General features: G+C 35.9%; 1 protein-coding gene across 3 annotated transcripts in view; it reads right to left on the bottom strand.

The window, feature by feature from the left end:
* Window positions 1-18,189, bottom strand: part of CADM2 (cell adhesion molecule 2) — a 1,295,522-nt gene that overhangs the window by 8,373 nt on the left and 1,268,960 nt on the right. For all 3 annotated transcript variants that reach the window (XM_005674789.3, XM_005674791.3, XM_018054195.1), the window contains exon 9: window positions 108-233. In XM_005674789.3, the coding sequence (XP_005674846.1) occupies window positions 108-233 (126 nt within the window). The remainder of the gene's footprint in view (window positions 1-107; window positions 234-18,189) is intronic.

Here is an 18,189-nt window from a genome sequence, read left to right as displayed (position 1 = left end):
ACACACACACACAAACACACACACACATAGAATAACATTTCATGATGAAGCTAGTCTTTAGAATTTTTTTTGTGAAATTTAAGAATGCCTTATTATATATAACCTACCTTTATGTCTTGCCAGATATCGTCCAAGCAAAAATATAGAACACAGAGTGACAAATACAACTACAGCCACGATTCCTCCTATAAGAGCATGATCAGGGCCAGTCTGGCCAGCCAGAGCATTGGGATCTTGAAAAAAGAGAAAAAAAATATTGTTTTAGTGTGATTTTAGACATAGACTACATATCTGCATTAGAATGAGTTGTTTTGGAAAGTAGCACATTAAAATAAAGTTTTGTTTTGTTTTTTAATGTGCATTACACCAGTCATCTAGTCAGCAGATATTGAGGAAATAAAATTTGACACAAAAATTACCATTGCCACTGAGTTTACATTTTAAGGGAGAGACAGTAAACAAATACACATATATGACTTTGTATAGTTATATGCCTTTTCTTTCTCCTCTTCTCCGCCTGAAAGTATGTGTATTTTTAAATGTGACAAACACAACTATATCATTTAAAAATACAATTATGCATAGGAAAGGCTGGGATTAGAGATTATAACAATTATACAAATATACAAATATTATACAACTTATACAAATATTATTATTTTATACAAATACATTATACAAATATCATTTAAAGCTGAGGAAACTGATGAACTCCCTAAGGGAGAGAGTCTAGATAGAGAGCAGAAAAAGTCTGAAAATGGAGACCTGAAAAGTTCCCATATTTAAAGTCTGACAGAAGTTTCTTCCAGCAGAGAAGATTGAGAAGGAGAGAAAAGTGGGGTAGGAAGAGATCCTGGCGAGCAAACAGTAATTGATTAAAGGAAAGATCATTTTTTAAGGGGGGGGGGTGTTACAAGCTGTGTTGTATTATTGATTGACGGAGGAAGATGAATACTCAACATTGAGGATTAAATGTCTGTTGCACTTGTAGCTTTAAGGGAAGTGGTTGGAAATATTAGATTACTGATATACTTTTACATTCTGCTTCTGTTAAGATATTATAGGAGAGAGCTGAGCCTAGTAGAGGATGGCCAGTTTTCAAGCAGAAATAAAAAGATCAAAGGAAGCTCAGATATGAGTACTTAAAAGTTTGGAAAAATCAACTATTTATAAAAGTTTCATAATAAGAGATAAAACTAAATGAAGTTTTGAGCAACAAAACATACTAAGGCTCAGCTCTGTGGCAAAGGTCAGATTGAGTATACTGCCTACCATCCAGGGTCCATTGTGTGCATAGCTTCAGGAGAACTGCGTACAGTCTACAATCTACAAGGGAGTTTCAGAGGGAGATAGGAAATAAACAAATTAGCTCTGGTATTCCACTTTCAAAAAGTCTTGAAATATGGTTATAGGTACAAGAATCTGACGAATAGATTAGGAGTCTACTTTGTTTTTAATGGAACTACTGTGCCAAAGAAGCCTGTACCTAGTTAGAAAAGAAATAAAAAGAAAGAAAAGTCTGATAATTGAACAATCAAAAATGTCTAGACTACCAAACGTGGTGAAAACAAGAAGTGGCCTATAAGACCTGTGTAGTCCCCATGAGAGCATATGACCAAACACCCACTTTCAGTGTGGCCACAGAGCATGACTGACAAGGCTGAACTTCCTGTAAGATAGACTTGGAGGAAGGCAAAAAGAATGATCAGAAGAGAAGCTAGTTTCTTTAGGGACTATAACTGTTGCCAAGGCAAAGGGAACTTTTCATGCCAGTCTGCAATATTTTCATAATTATTATGGATCAGTGACTACTTGGTGTTTCCCATTATTCTTCTATTTCCAAAAGAGAGCACTTATATTAAGGAGGGCTTTTCCTGGAACTTTTCTGGTAGCTCAGCTGGTAAAGAATCCACTTGCAATGCAGGAGACTCCGGTTTGATTCCTGGGTTGGAAAGTTCCCCTGGAGGAGGGCATGGCAACCCACTCCAGTATTCTTGGCTGGAGAATCCCATGGACAGAGGAGTCTGGTGGGGCTACAGTCCATGGGGTTGCAGAGTCGGACACAACTGAGCAACTAAGCACAGCACAGGGCTTTTCCTGACTCAGTTCTATCACTGTATTCTGTACATGGGGTGGAAAAGAGCACTGAAACTTGTGTTTTGGTTCATTTATCCCTGAGCTAATGCATTTGAAGATGATGAAGATAATTGTGCATATTTGAGGACCTTGGTCATTGAGTTGGGTACACAAGTTTGATGGGACTCTAGGTTATCTCTTTGGACAGGATAGGGCAATGGTTTATGTGACAAAAAGAAGGTAAAAAATATTTGGTGATCAGAAGGCTAATATGGGCAGAGATTTCTAGCTGATAACAAGTTTGCTTCCTTTATTTTTCAGTGCACCAAGCTAGACATTTACTAACTTCACTGGCAGTTGCATCTGAACCATACGATTTGTGTTCTAGACAGGTGAAGGAAGGCCCAGCTAATAAAAGTCTCCCCCATGTAACCATCCAGAGTGATAGCAGGAGGTATGAGTTGAGATTAAGAGAACCACAAGAATAAGTCAGGCCACAGGTCACTGAATCTCCACCTGGAAGAAAATTGTTGCCCAACTAATAATACGGGCATCATCAGACTGCTTGAGTAGAAAAGTAAAACCTTTATTTTCAAACACTGAACACTGAAAAAAGTAAAATTGTCACAGCAGCTATTGTTAACTTAGCTCTCTATTATACACAGGAGGAAAAAATAAATCTGCTATTCCTCTGAATACCCCATTCCTAGCTTAGATATATCAGAGTCAGTTTCAAATTCCACCTCCTGCTCAAGTTCCCAAATTCAATTCAGTTGCTCAATTGTGTTCTATTCTTGGTGACCCCATGAACCAGAGCACACCAGGCCTCCCTGTCCATCACCAACTCCCGGAGTCCACTCAAACCCATGTCCATCGAGTCAATGATGCGATCCAGCCATCTCATCATCTGTCGTCCCCTTCTCCTCTTGCCCTCAGTCTTTTCCAGCATCAGGGTCTTTTTAAATGAGTCAGCTCTTCACATGAGGTGGCCAAAGTATTGGAGTTTCAGCTTTAGCATCAGTCCTTCCAGTGAACACCCGGACTGGTCTCCTTTAGGATAGACTGGTTGGATCTCCTTGCAGTCCAAGGGACTCTCAAGAGTCTTCTGCAATAGCACAGTTCAAAAGCATCAATTCTTTGGTGTTCAGCTCTCTTTATAGCCCAACCCTCACATCCATACATGACCACTGGAAAAACCATAGCCTTGACTAGATGGACCTTTGTTGGCAAAGTAATGTCTCTGCTTTCAATACGCTGTCTACTTTCATCATAACTTTCCTTCCAAGAAGTAAGCGTCTTTTAATTTCATTGCTGCAATCACCACCTGCAGTGATTTTGGAGCCAAGAAAATAAAGTCAACCACTGTCTCCACTATTTCCCCATCTATCTGCCATGAAGTGATGGGATTGGATGCCATGATATTGATTTTCTGAATGTTGAGCTTTAAGCCAAATTTTTCACTCTTCTCTTTCATTTTCATCAAGAGGCTCTTTAGTTCTTCTTCACTTTCTGCCATAAGGGTGGTATTATCTGCATATAAATAATCATAAATTATGTCCATTTCATTTGCTGAATATCTCTCAGAACTGAGCACCTTTTTGGAAGCTGAGAAATCGCTCTTGCTAGCGCATCTGTACTTGTCTTCTTTCCTGAAGGTAAGTTCTGAGAATTGGTATTGCTGGATCACAGAATGTGAACATTTTAAATTAATTTTGATTGTCTTTAGTCCATTGTATATTCTTGCCTCCTTTGTCAAAGATAAGGTGTCCATAGGTGTGTGGATTTATCTCTGGGTTTTCTATTTTGTTCCATTGATCTATATTTCTGTCTTTGTGCCAGTACCATACTGTCTTGATGACTGTGGCTTTGTAATAGAGCCTGAAGTCAGGCAGGTTGATTCCTCCAGTTCCATTCTTCTTTCTCAAGATTGCTTTGGCTAGTCAAGGTTTTTTGTATTTCCATACAAATTGTGAAATTATTTGTTCTAGCTCTGTGAAAAATACCGTTGATAGCTTGATAGGGAATCCATTGAATCTATAAATTGCTTTGGTTAGTATACTCATTTTCACTATATTGATTCTTCCAATCCATGGACATGGTATATTTCTCCATCTATTAGTGTCCTCTTTGACTTCTTTCACCATTGTTTTATAGTTTTCTATATATAGGTCTTTAGTTTCTTTAGGTAGATATATTCCTAAGTATGTTATTCCTTTCATTGCAATGATGAATGGAATTGTTTCCTTAATTTCTATTTTCTCATTATTAGTGTATAGGAATGCAAGGGATTTCTGTGTGTTGATTTTATGTCCTGCAACTTTACTATATTTATTGATTAGCTCTAGTAATTTTCTGGTGAAGTCTTTAAGGTTTTCTATGTAGTGGATCATGTCATCTGCAAACAGTGAGAGTTTTACTTCTTGTTTTCCAATTTGAATTTCTTTTATTTCTTTTTCTGCTCTGATTGCTGTGGCCAAAACTTCCAAAACTATGTTAAATAGTAATGGTGAAAGTGGGCACCCTTGTCTTGTTCCTGACTTTAGGGGAAATGCTTTCAATTTTTCACCATTGAGGATAATGTTTGCTGTGGGTTTGTCATATATAGCTTTTATTATGTTGAGGTATGTTCCTTCTATTCCTGCTTTCTGGAGAGTTTTTATCATAAATGAATGTTGAATTTGTCAAAGGCTTTCTCTGCATCTATTGAGATAATCATATTTTTTTTCAACTTTTATTTTTATTTTTTTTTCAACTTTTATTTTATTTTTTTCAAGCTTTTATTTTTCAACTTGTTAAAGTGGCGTACAAGTGGTGCTGGAAAAATTGGTCACTCACTTGTAAAAGAATGAAACTAGAACACTTTCTAACATCATACACAATAATAAACTCAAAATGGATTAAAGATCTAAACATAAGGCCAGAAACTATAAAACTCCTAGAGGAGAACATAGGCAAAACACTCTCCGGCGTACATCACAGCAGGATCCTCTATGACCCACCTCCCAGAATATTGGAAATAAAAGCAAAAATAAACAAATGGGACCTAATTAAACTTAAAAGTTTCTGCACAACAACAGAAACTATAAGCTAGGTGAAAAGACAGCCTTCAGAATCGGGGAAAATAATAGCAAATGAAGCAACTGACAAACAACTAATCTCAAAAATATACAAGCAACTCCTGCAGCTCAATTCCAGAAAAATAAATGCCCCAATCAAAAAATGGGCCAAAGAACTAAATAGATATTTCTCCAAAGAAGACATACAGATGGCTAACAAACACATGAAAAGATGCTCAACATCACTCATCATCAGAGAAATGCAAATCAAAACCACAACGAGGTACCATTTCACACCAGTCAGAATGGCTGCAATCCAGAAGTCTACAAGCAATAAACGCTGGAGAGGGTGTGGAGAAATGGGAACCCTCTTATACTGTTGGTGGGAAAGCAAACTAGTACAGCCACTATGGAGAACAGTGTGGAGATTCCTTAAAAAACTGTAAATAGAACTCCCTTATAACCCAGCAATCCCACTGCTGGGCATACACACTGAGGAAACCAGAATTGAATGAGACACACGTACCCCAATGTTCATTGCAGCACTGTTTATAATATCCAGGACATGAAAGCAACCTAGATGTCCATCAGGAGATGAATGGATAAGAAAGCTGTGGTACATATACACAATGGAGTATTAGTCAGCCATTAAAAAGAATACAGTTGAATCAGTGCTAATGAGGTGAATGAAACTGGAGCCGATTATACAGAGTGAAGTAAGCCGGAAAGAAAAACACCAATACAGGATACTAACACATATATATGGAATTTAGAAAGATGGTAACGATAACCCTGTATGTGAGACAGCAAAAGAGAGACAGATGTATAGAACAGACTTTTGGACTCTGTGGGAGAGAGTGAGGGTGGGATGATTTGGGAGAATGGCATTGAAACATGTATAATATCATATATGAAATGAATCACCAGTCCAGGTTCGATAGATGATACTGGATGCTTGGTGCTGGTGCACTGGGATGACCCAGAGGGATGGCATGGGGAGGAAGGTGGGAGGGGGGTTCAGGATGGGGAACACATGTATACCTGTGGTGGATTGATGTTGATGTATAGCAAAACCAATACAATATTGTAAAATAATTAACCTCCAATTAAAATAAATAAATTTATATTTTTAAATTTTTTTTAAAATAAAATAAAATAATTTTGATAATCTGCCAAATTACATTGCATAAATGTTGTATAAATTCATCCTCCATGAACACCACATGATTTCCCATATAGTATTAACAGCAGATATTCCAGGAAGTTCAGCAGTAAAGAATCTGCTGCCAGTGCAGAATACGCAAGATATATGGGTTCAATCCCTGGGTTGGGAAGATCTCCTAGGAAAAGGAATGTCAACCCACTCCAGTACTTTTGTCTGGATAATTCAATGGACAGAGGATCCTGGTGGGCTACAGTCCATGGGGTCACAAAGAGTCAGAAACAACTGAGCACATACACACACATACTATAATTGAAGGAAAAAAATGTCTAATATAATATTGAAGTTTTAAATATTAGTATTATTAAATTATAAGCTAACATAAATGTGCCTATATATATATATTTCCCACATTACTGCATTTTGTACTATTTATGAAATCTATTTTCCATTCAAAATTTCTGTTTTAATGGCTCTTTCCATAAAAAAAGATTAACCTTTTAAGCTGCTTGTTTTTATATACCTCCATTTTATGGTCTTTTCATCCATAGATACATCTTACAATTTTATGTAATCAAATCTATCAAAGTTTTGTATTATGATGTCTGACTTGTGGATCCTGATATGAAATGCTTTTGCAATGATAATATTATACATAAGAGTTGCTGTTATCATCTAAGACTTTTATTATTTTATTTTAATCTATGTAAAATGGGTTTTGGTCTGTGATTTGAGGCTGAAGCATACACTATGACTTTAATTCTTCTTTGACAGACAGTTGTATCCCACATTATTTCTTTCATCAATATCTTTGTCACTTACCATAAACTAAATGTCTACCTATTTTATGTGTTGAATCTATATATGCAATCCTATGCTAATACTGCCGGTTTTTTTTTTTTAAATCATTTTGCTGTCCTGGAGAAGTCTCAGGTCAGTATATTTTTGCAAGAAACAAAAATATAAGAGATTGCTTATTGGAATTGTACTGATTTACAGGTAGATGTCTTTTATATGGGCTTCCCTGGTAACTCAGTTGGTAAAGAATCTGCCTGCTATGAGGAGACCCAGGTTCCCTCCTTAGGTCAGGATGATCCCCTGGAGGTGGAAATGCCAACCCACTCCAATATTCTTGCCTGGGAACTCTTATGGACAGAAGGGCTTGGTGGGCTACAGTCCATGGAGTCCCAAAGAGTTGGACATGACTGAGAGATTAACATTTTCACTTTCATTTTCCTTTTATATAGTGCATTTTCCAGGATCATGGTATGACTCTTCAATTATTTAAGTCTTTAGTAGTGTCTTTTAGTAAATTGTATAGGTTTCTGATACAGGACCTACATATCTTTGTTAATGTTATTTCTCATTAAAAATGATATTTTCAGTATTTTGAAAGATTTTAATATTTTTAAATGTTACTACTTTTTCATTAAACTGAAGCCTTCTTTTTATTCCATTCATGGTTTTGTACTCTATTTTCTAAAGCATTATATCTAGCATTTGTAAATATTATATTTTTCATTTTTATTTCCTCACCATCAAACTTACTTAGTTTCATATATTATTTTCTACTGATCTAGATAGTACTTTGTGAACAATAATGACAATTACATTCTGATTCTGATGATCTCAGAAATGCATCAAAAATTTAAATAGACTAGCCACAATCTTCTTTTTGGCATTGTTTACTGTAGGTCAATATCTAGAGTTACTTTTACAGTTTCCATTGATCTAAAATTAGATAAAAAAAGAAATTCATATCAACCCTTGATCATATGAACCGCACATCTTGTCAAAAGAAAATTTCATGATGACAGTATCTTTGATTCTTGAATATCTGAGAATTAGTGTGTTGTCAATAACACTGAACCAGCTAAAGAATCCCTGGTTTTTATCTTGTTGAATTGATAATAATGAAAAACAAATTGTTAGTGTTTTGACAATTGGTTTTGACTCCCTTTCCTACTAAATAACTCTGAAATCATTTGCATTTATCTTGTTTCCTTCTCCTCAAAGATAAATCTGAAATCGTTGACTTTATTTAAGTGACCTGCATTTTTCACATTATTGCTGTTGAAACATTTGGGATTTGCTCCATTATATTTGGATCTTTTAGGTGAATATATTTTGTACTTTGTCTCTAGTCAGAAGTTTGCTTTGCTTGCTAACATACTTTTTTATTAAAATCAGTTAAGATCATTTGCTTTTGACATGATTTTTTTTTCCACTCTATTTTTGATTAACAACTGTTCTTTCCATTCTCTTTCTTGGAAAATTGAATTATATACTGGTAGAAACTCCAGCAATGTCAAAGAATGCTCAAACTAACTCACAATTACACTCATCTCACATGCTAGTAAAGTAATCCTCAAAATTCAACAAGCCAGGCTTCAGCAATACATGAACCGTGAACTTCCAGATGTTCAAGCTGGTTTTAGAAAAGGCAGAGGAATCAGAAATCAAATTGTCAACATTCGCTGGATCATCGAAAAAGCAAGAGAGTTTCAGAAAAACATCTATTTCTGCTTGATTGACTATACCAAAGCCTTTGACTCCGTGGATCACAATACACTGTGGAAAATTCTGAGAGAGATGGAAATACCAGACCACCTGAGCTGCCTCTTGAGAAATCTGTTGCAGGTCAGGAAGCAACAGTTAGAACTGGACATGGAACAACGGACTGGTTCCAAATAGGAAAAGGAGTACATCAAGGCTGTGTATGGTGACCCTGCTTATTTACCTTCTATGCAGAGTACATCATGAGAAACACCGGACTGGAAGAAACACAAGCTGGAATCAAGATTGCCGGGAGAAATATCAATAACCTCAGATATGCAGATGACATTATCCTTATGCCAGAAAGTGAAAAGAAAATAAAAAGCTTCTTGATGAAAGTGAAAGAGGAGAATGAGAAAGTTGGCTTAAAGCTCAACATTCAGAAAACTAAGATCATGGCATCTGGTCCCATCACTTCATGGGAGATAGATGGGCAAACAGTGGAAAGAGTGTCAGACTTTATTTTGGGGGCTCCAAAATCACGGCAGATGGTGACTGTAGCCATGAAATTAAAAGACGCTTACTCATTGGAAGGAAAGTTATGACCAACCTAGATAGCATATTCAAAAGCAGAGACATTACTTTGCCAACAAAGGTCCGTCTAGTCAAGGCTATGGTGTTTCCAGTGGTCATGTATGGATGTGAGAGTTGGACTGTGAAGAAAGCTGAGTGCTGAAGAATTGATGCTTTTGACCTGTGGTGTTGGAGAAGACTGTTGAAAGTCCCTTGGACTGCAAGGAGATCCAACCAGTCCATCTTAAAGGAGACCAGTCCTGGGTGTTCATTGGAAGGACTGATGCTGAAGCTGAAATTCCAATAGTTTGGCCACTTCATGCGAAGAGTTGACTCATTGGAAAAGACTTTGATGCTGGGAGGGACTGGGGGCAGGAGGAGAAGGGGACAACAGAAGATGAGATGGATGGATGGCATCACAAACTCGACGGACATAAGTTTGGGTAAACTCCGGGAGTTGGTGATGGACAGGGAGGGCTGGTGTTCTGTGATTCACAGGGTCACAAAGAGTAGGACACGACTGAGTGACTGAACTGAACTGAGAAACTTCATATTTTATGTTCCATGTATGTCTTCCCCTCTTTCCTATTTTAAAAATTATTTTACTAATTTTATGTTTTGCTGTATCATGTTTTCCAGGCTTGCTATCTGTTTAGATGGTTTTACTTTCTATCACAATTTTTCCTTATTTCTTCCTAAAGGTTTGTTATTCGCTGACTTTGGTTTAACCACACCATCTATTTAATATCGCTCTGTTCTTACTTAGTGAATATTTTAACTATTTTTATACGATTGACAAGAAAAAGTGATCGTTTGACAATATTTTTCTCATTTTAGTATAATAATTCTATTTAAATATCTGGGACAATGATTTTTCCTGGTATGCATGTATCATTTCTCTTATTGCACTCATTTTTCATGGGATGCATATTGAATTTTAAAATTATGTTTACACATCATTGTATTTTCTTTTCTTATTTTCATTCCTAATGTTGACATGTTCAGAAGAGGGATTCTCTTTCCTGAGGCTGGTGTTCATTCCTGCTCAGTTGTAATGCCATGGACCACTGCAGCTACAAAAGAGATTTTTGTAACTGTTAGATGAATCATATGACATCTTTAACTAGTGAATGGTTTGAAGAAAGTGCCTTGAGATGTAAATCACTCTTGGTGAAAGATTTCATTGATTTTATACACTTTTGCCTAAAATCTTCACTTTCATAGTAAAGTTTCAGATAAAATGTAACCCATCACCCTTTTTTGTACAATTTATACAAAGAAAACTTGATAGATTAGAATTCATTTTAGATCAATTAAAATTTATTATGTTCATTATTGAATATTTTCACATGCATTTATATAAATAGAAATAAGGCAGAAAAATCATAATATTTATATATATTTGACCCTACTGATCAGTGTTCTGCATACATTTTTATAATCTATAAAAGAAAGATTTCAACCGTTAGCCTTCATCTCATAAAATAAATCAACATATAGTCCTAGGATTTTTAAGATTTCAAAGCTAGTATAGTTATAGAGACTGCTACTTTGCATGTCTACTTGTAAATCTAGTTTTTCAAGCTAACACTTTTGGTTATGTTCTTTATTTTTCCCCCATAACTGTTAGAACTCAAAGTCTATCCTTAATTTCTATTTTTAGCAACTGAAACAAGTGATTGAGACTTAGGACCAGATAAATATCACTTGAACAAGGCAGAGATAATATATAACATAAATGGCTAAGTCTCAGTGGGAATCTCTTATACATCCTTTCTCTCGTCCCTCTCCTACTGGCATAGCACTGAAAAGATGAAGTATAACCCTCTGAAGTCTCTGTATAGGTTTCAGAGTATGTATTATTATTCAGATAAAAATATTCTGTGTCTTTAAAGACCATTATTCATCATCAAGCATTGACCTTAAGACTTGCTGGAGTTAGCCTGTTAACATGGGAGCCAGTAAATTCCAATAGATTTGACAATGTATTAGAAATCTTTTGTATTTGAGACAATGCATAGAATGTGAATATTGGGGAATTAAAACTTTATGAGGAGTAAATCCTTGGTGGTCCAGTGGTTAGGACTTCATGCTTCCACTGCAGGGGGTACTGGTTTGATCCTTGGTTGGGAACTAAACTTCCACAAGCTGCTCAGTAGAATCAAAAAAATAAAAAATAAAAACTTTTTGAGAATAAAATCGTTCAGTTACGGTTACTGGACTCTCAATAGAGGATTCCAAAGCGAAAATCGTGTTAAATAACAATATTTGTGATTAGTAATTATGACATTTAGAAGAGTAGAAAATAACCTTAAAGTATAGTTTTATTTAACAATCATAATATGGACAAGTACTAAACTATGTGGGGATTCCCAGGTGATGCTAGTGGTAAAGAACACATCTGCCTATGCAGGAGACTTAAGAGATGCTGGTTTGATCCTCAGGTTGGGAAGATCCCTTGGAGGAGGGCTTTGTAACCCACTCAAGTATTCCTGCCCAGAGTATCCCATGGACAGAAGAGCCCTGCAGGCTACAATCCATGGGGTCACAAAGAACAGGACACATCAGAAGTGACTTAACACACACAGCATGCACTAAATTATTTAATTATATCTCTAAAATCATTGCTGGGGTTTTCTACCATCATGTGTCTAATCTGTCATGTTTTGTGCCTATAAATAAGAAGTTAAAACACTAAAGAAAGAATACCTAAGTTTCTAAGGTCAAGCAAGGAGAAATTAAAAACACTGCACACTTTTTAATCCAAGTATTAGAATTATTTTACAAACATATTTTATTATACATGATTTTTCATTTTAATAAAATGGTAATGAAATGAAACTTTTATGTAAATATTTTAAAATTAAGTTCTGAGACCATTTTTTAAACAAATGATCATCCTTATATAGTAAAATAAATGTTTTCAAAGCCAAACTTGGATTATCAGTTATAATTTATTTTAATATTCTTTATTTTATTTTATTTTTTATTTTTTAAAATTTAAATTTATTTTAATTGCAGGTTAATTACTTCACAATATTGTATTTGTTCTGCCATACATCAACATGAACCCACCATGGGTGTACACATGTTCCCCATCCTGAAACCCCCTTCCATCTCCCTCCCCATACCATCCCTCCAGGTCATCCTAGTGCACCAGCACCAAGCATCCTGTATCGAACCTGGACTGGTGATTCATTTCTTGTATGATATTATACATGTTTCAGTGCCATTCCCCCAAATCATCCCACCCTCACTCTCTCCCACAGAGTCCAAAAGTCTGTTCTATACATCTGTGTCTCTTTTGCTGTCTTGCATACAGGGTTATTGTTACCATCTTTCTAAATTCCATATATATGCGTTAGTATACTGCATTGGTGTTTTTCTTTCTGGCTTACTTCACTATAATAGGCTTCAGTTTCATCCACCTCATTAGAACTGATTCAAATGTATTCTTTTTAATGGCTGGCTAATACTCCATTGTGTATATGTACCACAGCTTTCTTATCCATTCATCTGCTGATGGACTGATAAATCTTTAAGGACATACACTGTAACAAGCATGTTAAGTCATCTCTTTGTATTTGTAAAGAAATTTTTATGTTTCTTTTTTTACTAAAATCTAATAAAAACTAACTACGAAATTGTTTAAATGTCAAAGTGCAGGAGTGGTATTTAATTAAATATTGAAAAATAGAGTTGGAAAAGCTAGAGTGACCAGAAAAGGATAAATTAGGGAGGAGAAGCAAATGCCTCTTATGCAAAAGTCATCAAACGTAATTTCCTAGTAACAACCACCAGAGCCATGAAATGTGAAGACTTAAACAAAAGCAGAGTAGAATAAATTTAAACAAAATATAATACTGGAATATATTATAAGAGTAATTTGAACAATAAAGGCACTTCAGCTCATTTCAGTCACTCAGTTGTGTCCAACTCTTTGCGACCCCATGGACTGCACTACGTCAGGCTTCCCTGTCCTTCATCATCTCTTGGAGCTTGCTCAAATTCATGGCCATCAAGTCAGTGATGCTAACCAACCATCTCATCCTCTGTTGTTCACTTCTCCTCTTGCCTTCAGTCTTTCCCAGCACCAGAGTCTTTTCCAAAGGGTCAGTTCTTTCCACCAAGTGGCCAAAATATTGGAGATTCATCTTCAGTATCAGTCCTTCCAATGAATAGTCAGGACTGATTTCCTTTAGAATTGAGTGGTTGGATCTTCTTGCAGTCCAGGAACTCTCGAGAGTCTTCTCCAACACCACAGTTCAAAAGTATCAATTCTTTGGCTCTCAGCTTTCTTCATGGTCCAACTCTCACATATATCTCACAATATAAACCACTTTTGTTTATTTATTTTTTTATTTTTTATTTTTCTATTTCTGCTTTATTGACTATGCCAAAGCCTTTGACTGTGTGGATCACAATAACTGTGGAAATGATGATTTTATATGTTATCAATTACTTCTAGGTCACAGTAAAGTACTATTTTTTTTTTAATTTTAAAATATTTAATTCTTACATGCGTTCCCAAACATGAATCCCCCTCCCACCTCCCTCCCCATAACATCTCTGTGGGTCGTCTCCATGCACCTTATGTGTGCTCAATCATTCAGTCACGTCCTACTTTTGTTGACCCCATGGATTATAGCTCACCAGGCTCCTCTGTCCATGGGGTATCCCAGCAAGAATACTGGAGTGGGTTGCCATTTCCTCCTCTAGGGGATCTTCCAGGCACAGGGATCAAACTAACATCTGCATCTCCTGCATTGGCAGCAGATTCTTTACCACTGAGCCACCTGGGAAACCCTGTGACCTACAAGTAATTCAGTTGTGCATTGTATTAGGTGCTGCAGTGAGTTGCATTACAAACCTTGCCCTCTCTCTGCTCACACACCAGTTTCATAGTGGTTAAGATGCAGTGAGTGATGTCAAGAATATCAGATGAAATCAGAATTGGGGTGACACTCTGTTGTACTATGTTGTACACAAATAGAAAAAAGTGGTAAATGAAACAGAAAAGTCAGTGAAATTTTTTCAAGTAGATATTGCTCACAAAATCCGGGACTTACAAATCGTTTACACCAAATCTCAGAGAACTTTCTACTATCATATTGGCTCTGAGCAGTTTTTTTTTTTTTTTTTGGTAGGATAATTAGAAAATCCTGATTTTCTTTATTTTTTTTAATTTTTTTAAATTTTTATTTTTACTTTATTTTGCTTTACAATAGTGTATTGGTTTTGCCATACATTGACATGAATCAGCCATGGGTGTATATGATTTCCCAATCCTGAACCACCCTCCCACCTCCCACCCCATATCATCTCTCTGGATCATCCCCATGCACCAGCCCCAAGCATCCTGTATCCTGTATCAAACATAGACTGGCGATTTGTTTTTTACATGATAGTATACATGTTTCAATGCCATTCTCCCAAATCATCCCACCCTCTCCCTCTCCCACAGAGTCCAAAAGTCTGTTCTATACATCTGTGTCTCTTTTGCTGTCTCACATACAGGGTTATCATTAGCATCTTTCTAAATTCCATATATATGTGTTAGTGTACTGTATTGGTGTTTTCTTTCTGGCTTACTTCACTCTGTATAATAGGCTCCAGTTTCATCCACCTCATTAGAACTGATTCAAATGTATTCTTTTTAATGGCTGAGTAATACTCCACTGTGTATATGTACCACAACTTTCTTATCCATTCATCTGCTGATGAATATCTAGGTTGCTTCCATGTCCTGGATATTATAAACAGTGCTGCGATGAACATTGGGGTACATGTAACCTCATCTTTAGAATGTGAATACTTCTTATTTTCTAGGATTGTCAAAGACTAAATGTGCTGTCTTTCATGAAGGGCTTAGAAGGATATCTGACAGATTGTAATATATGCACTATCTAAACACTAGTTAAATGAGGGAGAAGAAGCTGGAAAGTATAAACTTCTGTGTAGAAACTACATGTTTCTTTTTTTGGTTTTTACAAAGATTCTTTTAGGACTTTGACTCTATGCAGTAATAGTGAAGCATTCTAAGCTTCTGAATGTTTGAAAGATGGGGGGATAGGAATAGCAGAAGATTTGTTTAACGTGAAAGCATGGGATAAAATGAATCTTATGGGAGTCTGACAATGTATGATTAAATGAGAGAATAATTTATTGAATATTTAATCTGTGCCAGGTTCTGTATTGCAAATGGCTTACTTTATCCAATACATGTAAAATGTTGACTTAGAGACTCACAGTTATTGTTAACATAAAGATTGATAAACTCTGGAACAGTTTGCCTAAGCAAGTTTTGGGATTAACTTTTGAAGAGTTTTTTGAAATTATTATGAAAATTAGTTTGTAAGATGTGTCAGATGACTCCTATTCTGAGAACAAGAGTTTGTTGAAGCAGTTTTTCCAGGCATTGTATCTTTTCACATAATTTCATTCTCTTTTCTTCTGTCATGAAGAGGAATTCACTGCCCATCCATGCTAAATGACCTTCCTGCTGGTGCTAGTTCTTCATTCACTGAGATATTCTTCTTTCTCTTTGGGTATGTGAAGTCGTCCGAACAACAGTGAGCAGTCTCCATACCAATCAGCCATGAGTTACTTCATTCAGAAGCTTTTTATCTTGAATTAATTCACTTGCTTTAGTTTTATCTTCTCCAAAAGATATAAGGCTTCTTGAAGATAAAAGTTGGGTCTTACAAAAGCTAAGAGGAACTGAAGAGACGCTTGATGAAGGTTAAATAAGAGAGTGAAAAAGCTGGCTTAAAACTCAGCATTTAAAAAAACCAAGATTATGGCATCCAGTCCCATCACTTAATGGCTAATAGACGGGGAAAAAAATGGAAACAATGACAGACTTTATTTTATTGGGCTCCAAAATCACTGCAGATGGTGGCTGCAGCCCTAAAATTAAAAGACACTTGCTCCTTGGAAGAAAAGCTATGACAAACCTAGACAGCAGATTAAAAAGCAGAGACATAACTTTGCTGATAAAGCTCTGTATAGTCAAAGCTATGCTTTATCCAGTAGTCATGTATGGGTGTGAGAATTGGACCATAAAGAAAGCTGAGCCACAAAGAATTAATGCTTTTGAACTGTGGTGTTAGAGAAGATTCTTGAGAGTCCCCTGGATAGCAAAGAGATCAAACCAGTCAATCCTAAAGGACATCAACCCTGAATGTTCATTGGAAGGACGAATGCTGAAGCTCCAATCCTTTGGCCACCTAATGTGAAGAGCCAACTCCCTGTAAAATAGTCTGATGTTGGGAAAGATTGATGGCAGGAAGAGAAAGGGGTGACAGAGGATAAGATAGTTGGATGGCTTCATCAACTCAAGGACATGAGTTTAAGCAAACTCTAGGAGATAGTGAAGAACAGGGAAGCCTGGCTTGCTACAGCCCATGGGTCACAAAGAGTTGGACACACCTGAGTGAGCAACAACAGCACAGTCATAACATAGTTGGAAGAGCACTTTTACACAGTTCTGGAAACCAAGAAAATTGAGTGAAGAGTGGATAATATTCAATATTTACACTGAATTCCAGAGAAAACTGAAATCTTTAGACACCAGTTTGTTCTGCTGACCAATAGATGGCCACTCTCATGGTATTAAATTATTTGTTTAAATATAATAATTCTGCTACTATGTAAATATTTTAGAGATGAGTGCTTAGAAATAATGACCAATCTAGATTTGTACCTAATGCATTGGATAATTTGATTCTAACATAAGCTAGAATATTGTCATGCACTTAAGATTCTACTTTCCCTGCTTTAAATATAATAGTAATGCTTCAAAAAGAGGGTCAGTATAGTAAAACACTAAAAATAGTTATACACAATTTATGAAGAAAAAATATACTGTCTTTTGGCAGTATATAACAGGAAATTCCCTGGCAAAAAATAAATCACCATATTCACTCAAAGTTCATCTATTATTTTTAAATTTTATGTACAGTTACTGTTTCTGACAGAAACACTTAAGACAAAACTCTAAAGGTTATAAAACATGAAAATATATTGTTCTTTGTGTGTATAGTGATTTATATGTACTTTTTTTAAACTATAAACAATGTGTACTCAGACTCTAAATCAAGAGTTCTAAATTAATGCTACATCATACAACAGGTTTTCAATAATAAGAAAAAAAAAAAAAACCCAGGAAGCCCAACACTTAGCCTTTCACCTCATAAAAGTTTATTGTGCTATAAATTTCTTTGCATACAAAGCTCATAAACAACAAATGCCATCCCATGTTTCTATGTATTCCTAGCCCAAAGACTTCCTTATCAGAAAGTTTTGACCATAATTATAAAGCCATTGCTTTGTTTGTTTGCTTCATTTTGAATTGGGTGTTTCAAGGTTGTTTAGCTTAGAGATATAATCGATCTATAAAATGTTTCAGCAAGCGAAGTGTGACTGTCAGAGGTACAGAAGTGAGGTGTAGAGTAATTTCACACATTGAGCAATAGATTTCCTCTTCTGAGGATTACCCCCTCAAGATCCAGCCCTCATTCATTACGACTTACATGTTTCCCAATTACATAACAACCGATTTTATTAGCTTGTATTTATAAATAGTTAATAGTGTGCTAGGCCCGAACAAAATGTCTGCTTGAGTAAAATACTTCATCTATCCTTGAATTAAAAATTTAAGTAGAAATTTTCTCCATATGGGATAATATTTTTGGATAAAGTCAGTTCTAGCATAATTCTCTTCACTTCGCAGGTCTTTTTGCTCTGGTGAACCCAAGATAATATTTCCTTGACTAGTTTGAAAGAGGAACATTCTTAACTCTGAAGAATTTTAACAATCCAGAG

This window comes from Capra hircus, chromosome 1 (genome assembly GCF_001704415.2).
Source record: "Capra hircus breed San Clemente chromosome 1, ASM170441v1, whole genome shotgun sequence".
In the NCBI taxonomy this organism is placed as follows: domain Eukaryota; kingdom Metazoa; phylum Chordata; class Mammalia; order Artiodactyla; family Bovidae; genus Capra; species Capra hircus.
Note: the sequence above shows the minus strand (reverse complement) of the source record. Positions and strands in the feature narration are given on the sequence as shown.